Source organism: Eumetopias jubatus, unplaced genomic scaffold (assembly GCF_037043125.1).
Source record: "Eumetopias jubatus isolate StellerSeaLion01/CBP00866 unplaced genomic scaffold, mEumJub1_p1.0 scaffold_2, whole genome shotgun sequence".
Taxonomy (NCBI): Eukaryota; Metazoa; Chordata; class Mammalia; order Carnivora; family Otariidae; genus Eumetopias; species Eumetopias jubatus.
In genome coordinates this window covers 25,077,341-25,082,012 of record NW_028274808.1, presented here as the reverse complement: position 1 = coordinate 25,082,012, position 4,672 = coordinate 25,077,341, and the positions used below count along the sequence as shown (strand labels likewise).

The 4,672-nt window shown below is 39.2% G+C and overlaps 1 protein-coding gene across 1 annotated transcript; it reads left to right on the top strand.

Moving 5' to 3' along the window:
- The first annotated feature begins 232 nt into the window (after positions 1-232).
- CUNH8orf48 (chromosome unknown C8orf48 homolog) lies at positions 233-1,393 on the top strand. Its single transcript, XM_028096990.2, has one exon. The coding sequence runs from the start codon at positions 391-393 to the stop codon at positions 1,276-1,278; it is 888 nt and encodes a 295-aa protein (XP_027952791.1). The 5' UTR covers positions 233-390; the 3' UTR covers positions 1,279-1,393.
- The last annotated feature ends 3,279 nt before the right edge of the window (positions 1,394-4,672 follow it).

Here is a 4,672-nt window from a genome sequence, read left to right as displayed (position 1 = left end):
TAGATTTTGTACTTAAAACAGCACCAAGGAAGAGTCGCTACAGAGCAAACGGAACCTCCGCTTTTGCAAGCCCAGAGTAATCCGCGCCTGCTCAGGCAGTCTGAGCTGGAGAGGGCGGGGAAAGAGGAGGAGCTCGGCGCTGACACCCACTGCGCATGACCGCCCTCGTTGCCAAGGCAGCCGGGAAGGCGTAGCCCGGAAGAGGATCCTTGCTGAGCTGCCTGCTCCGGGACCGACCCCTGTGGACTCCGGCGGGACCAGTTCCTGAACCTGTCTTAATCAGGGCAGAGCAGATGAGGAGCCAAGTCTGATGCAAAGTGATAGCCATTCGCCTGGAAGCCTGGGGATTGACAAGAGCAAGGGGAACTGGCCCAAACGGACATCAGGGCTATGGCAGACCTTTCTGACGAGACGCTGACTGATGAGGGACAGAGTTCCAGTTCTTTCAGCTCCTCTGGAGGACTGCCGCCCTGGTCCCATGCCTCTGGGAATGGAAGGACTATGCACTTGGAGTATCGAGACAAACAATCTGAGCTTTCAGACTACCAAAATAATGAAAACAAGTTCAGTAGAAAATGGATCAACTATCACAAGGGCAAAGAAACTAACTCTGGACAATACCAATCAGACACTAAACTTCGAACAGAAACCACTCAGGTATCTGATGAAGAACTGAATGCTCTGCAGTCTTTTTGTGCTGTTAAGATAAACCTGATCCATCGCAAAGCAAACTCTAAGGAGAAAAAGAGGAGCAGACACCAAAAGCCACAGCTTAGATTGGATGCAGAGGCTTCGGAGAAAGATACCTTAAACTGTACCGTCCCTGATGAACTTCTGAACAGAATCTACCTAAAAAACATGAGGACAATACCAAAACAGGTGGCGACAGCTAAGCAACACATTTCTTCTTGGTGTCCCCATTGCAACAGAAAAAGAGCAGAACTGGCCCAGTCTGCCTTTCTGCGACAGAAGAAGACTTTACTGGAGTCATTTCTACTCCAAGAGAAGATAGACAAACACCTTTATACCAAAGACTTTCTTACCCTTATTGGAGATGCACATCAGGAGGGTTTTCCCAGGCTTTCAGATGACCCCAGAATAATCTGGAAAAGACTGAATGAGAAAAGTCAGATCAGATACTATGGTTTTGAAAGGTCAGATGCAGAGCAGATGTGGCAGAATGAAAAAAGCGCTTGTCACTCACCTTTTCTCTACTACTTGACCAAGCCACCTACTCTATCCAAACAGGAGATAGAGTTTACCAATGATAATGTGTAATGTGGATAAATGTTTCTGTTGTGTATTTGAATAATCATCATTTTTACAGGCCCTTAGGAAACCAATTTAAGACTTAACTTTGCTTCCTTCACAGATACGTGGACTAAAATCTCTCCATCCAGTACTTTTTTTTTTTTTTTTTTCAGATTATAGAGGGCAACGCTGTAGTTGCTATACTACAAAATGTTTACAAAAATCCAGGAGAGGGATGTTGGTGGTTTAGACTAGGGTTTGACAATACAGATAGAAAGAAGTACAGAGATATAAGAGATACTTAGGAGGTAATAATTAACAGTCTTTGGTGAAGAAATGGACATGGGATTTAGTAAAAGGTAAACGTTAAAAATGTTACTAAGTTTCTGCCTTGTGCACTTGGATGAAAGATATCATTAAAAGGAACATTGGAAAAAGATCTTTTTTGATGGTAGTGATTAAGAGTGTGATTATTTGAACATGGTTAGTTTAAGGTATATTTAAGACATTTACATTGAGAGGTTGGGAAATGTCTGGTTATTTGTGCTTGCAGTCTAGAGTAAAGGTCATACCTAGAGATTTGAAATAAAGCGTGGGGTGGAATCACTGACCTATAGTTGGAAATTGAAGTCAAAGATATGGTAAACTTTTCAAGAAGAGAGTGGAGTGAGAGAGGAGGGGCTATGAGCAACTCCTGAGAAATTCAGCAACTAATGGCTGGGTGGAAGAGAATAAGCCAGCAAAGGAAGTTGAGAATGATCATAGAAGCATAAAGGAAGCCAGAAATGTGTAGTGTTACAGAGATCAAAGAAAGAGAACATTCCAAAAAGGATGGGCTAAGTATGCTAATGCAACAGAACGTTCCTGTGAGATAATTTAGTTATGTGTTGGACTCTGTTGACCTTAGCAACAGCCACTTCCCTTATGGGTATTGGCGAGACAAAGTAGATTGAGGAATAAATGTAAGGTAAGAAGATGAAGACTGTGAATACACACTACTCTTAGAACTTTAGCTCTGTGGGGAGAAAGGGGGTAGCTGGAGATAGATACAGAATTGAGGGAAGAATGCTTGCAGAGAGTGCTCTAAAAAGTCATTTTGTTCATAAAGATTTTATGACACTCTTCTTGTTCATCTGATGAAACAATAGAGACACTAGAGAATACCTAGAGAATGCCATGGTATTTTGAAAGTACATTTATTGGGAAAAGTTTTAGATGGCATTCTGAGAAATCATATCTGTTATTTCTCTATAAACATATAAATCCTTAGAATTAGTGACAGCATCTGGAGGTCATTTTTCTACATGTCTAACACCTAAGCTATCACGGTCAAAAATAAATTTGTAAAAAACAGCACAAAATAGTTTTTGTATCATATTCCAATAATACTCTTTAAGTTTAGACCTTCATTTATGTACAAAGATACTGTTTTGTCCTGTAGAACTTAGCATATTTCCTCTTAGTCATTCCTAAATAAAATGGAAAACATTACCATTTTCATAGTAACTTTTTATTTGAAATCCACATTATGTCATGCTTCATCTTTGCCATCTCAATATATTCACATTTCACATAATCAAAATTCTGAATAATTTCCCATTTAGAATTCCCCTTTAAAGGTCATAATCCACCCCCTTTGTAAACTAAGCTGGAAATCTTAGAGTCATTATTTATTCCTGCTCTTTTTTATTAACAACCCCCGAGCTAACTTTTTCAGCAAGACCATTGGATCATTCTTCTTGAGTATCTTCTGACCGTGACTTCTTATTTCCATCTCGTTACCACTTTCCTCATCATCTCAGCCCTCTCACTCCTGGCTTCTCTCCTCTTCACTCCATTACCTACACAATTGTCAGAACTATGTTTCTAACACACAGACCTGTTCAGGTTATTCCCTTGATTAAAAAAATAATGATTTATCCGGGCAATAGAAATAGCTCGAATTAATTAATACCACATAAATGTTCCTTCATATCTGGCCCATGTTTACCTGTCTAATCTCATCCTCTGTGCCTTCCCCCCCCCCCCATATTTAAGCCTTTCCACAAAACGTGCACTTCCCTGAGCTCTCTTGTTCTTTGTTCTACTATGGTTTACGAGTATGCCTTTGTGTTGCTCAGATTCTCTTAATTGCCTTTTATAGCTGGCATACTCTTTTTTTTATTTTTTATATTTTATTATAGTAAATAGGTAATACACTTACATGATTCAAACAATCAAAAGGATGTCAAAAGGCTGAGTGTGCAGTTTTCCTGCCACCCTGTTTCCATCCCACTTCATTCTATGCTGGCTTGCTAGAGCCCTGCGTGCCAGAGTTAATTCTTGCTGGATCATGAGACAATCAGGTATCCCAGGATGAGAGTGGAGGTAGAAGAAATTCAGGGAATTGGGGGGTGGCCACTTCCCAATCAGGACAGAGTATTCCTACATTTTAGCCAGTACAAACTAATTAGTGTGTATGAACTGAATATTCATGTTAACTCTAAGTAGCCACTTATGCTAGTTTCTTATGTCTTTCCAGTGTTTATACAGTTATAAACACCAAAGATAATTTATGATGCACTCTCTTCTGTACGTTGGTTTTTTCCCCCTCTGTGATAATATGTATGTGTATATAAAATTAGCTATTTAGCCATGGCTAATTGTACGATTCACTGGTATTATTTACATTAACAATGTTGTACAAAAATTTCTCATCACCCCAAAAAGAATCTCCAGATCCATGAAGCAATAACCACCCCACCCCTTTTTCTCCCCCTCCCAGTCCCTGGTAAGCTTTAATGTACTTTCTGTGTCTATGAATTTGCTTATTTAGATATTTCATACAAGTGGAATCATAACATTTGTTTTTCTGTGTCTGGCTTATTTACTGCACATTGTTTTAGTTTCTTTCTTATTGTAGCATGTATTAGAATTTCATTCCATTTTAAGGCTGAATACTATACCATTGTATGCATGTACATTAGATGTATATTTATTCATTCATCAACTGATGGACACTTGGGTTGTTTCCACTTTGGGTTATTGTGAATAATGCTGCTATGAATATTGGCATACAAATATCTGAACACCTGTTTTTAATTCTTTGGGATCCATACCTAAAAGTAGAATTGCCGGGTCACATGGTAATTCTATGTTTAACTTTTTGAAGAACTTCCATTTCAAAGAACTTCCAGCAGTTCTAGCAGTTTACATTTCTACCAGCAAAGCACAAAGGTCCCAGTTTTCCTGTGTCTTTGCCAACACTTGTTATTTTCCATTTTTTTAAAATTATAACCATCCAAGTAGGTATGAAATGGTATCTCATTTTGCTCTGGATTTGCATTTGCCTACTGAGGTGGACTATATTTTCATATGCTTCTTGGCCATATGTGTGTCATCTTGGGAGCAATGTGTATTCAAAGACCTTTACCTGTTTTAT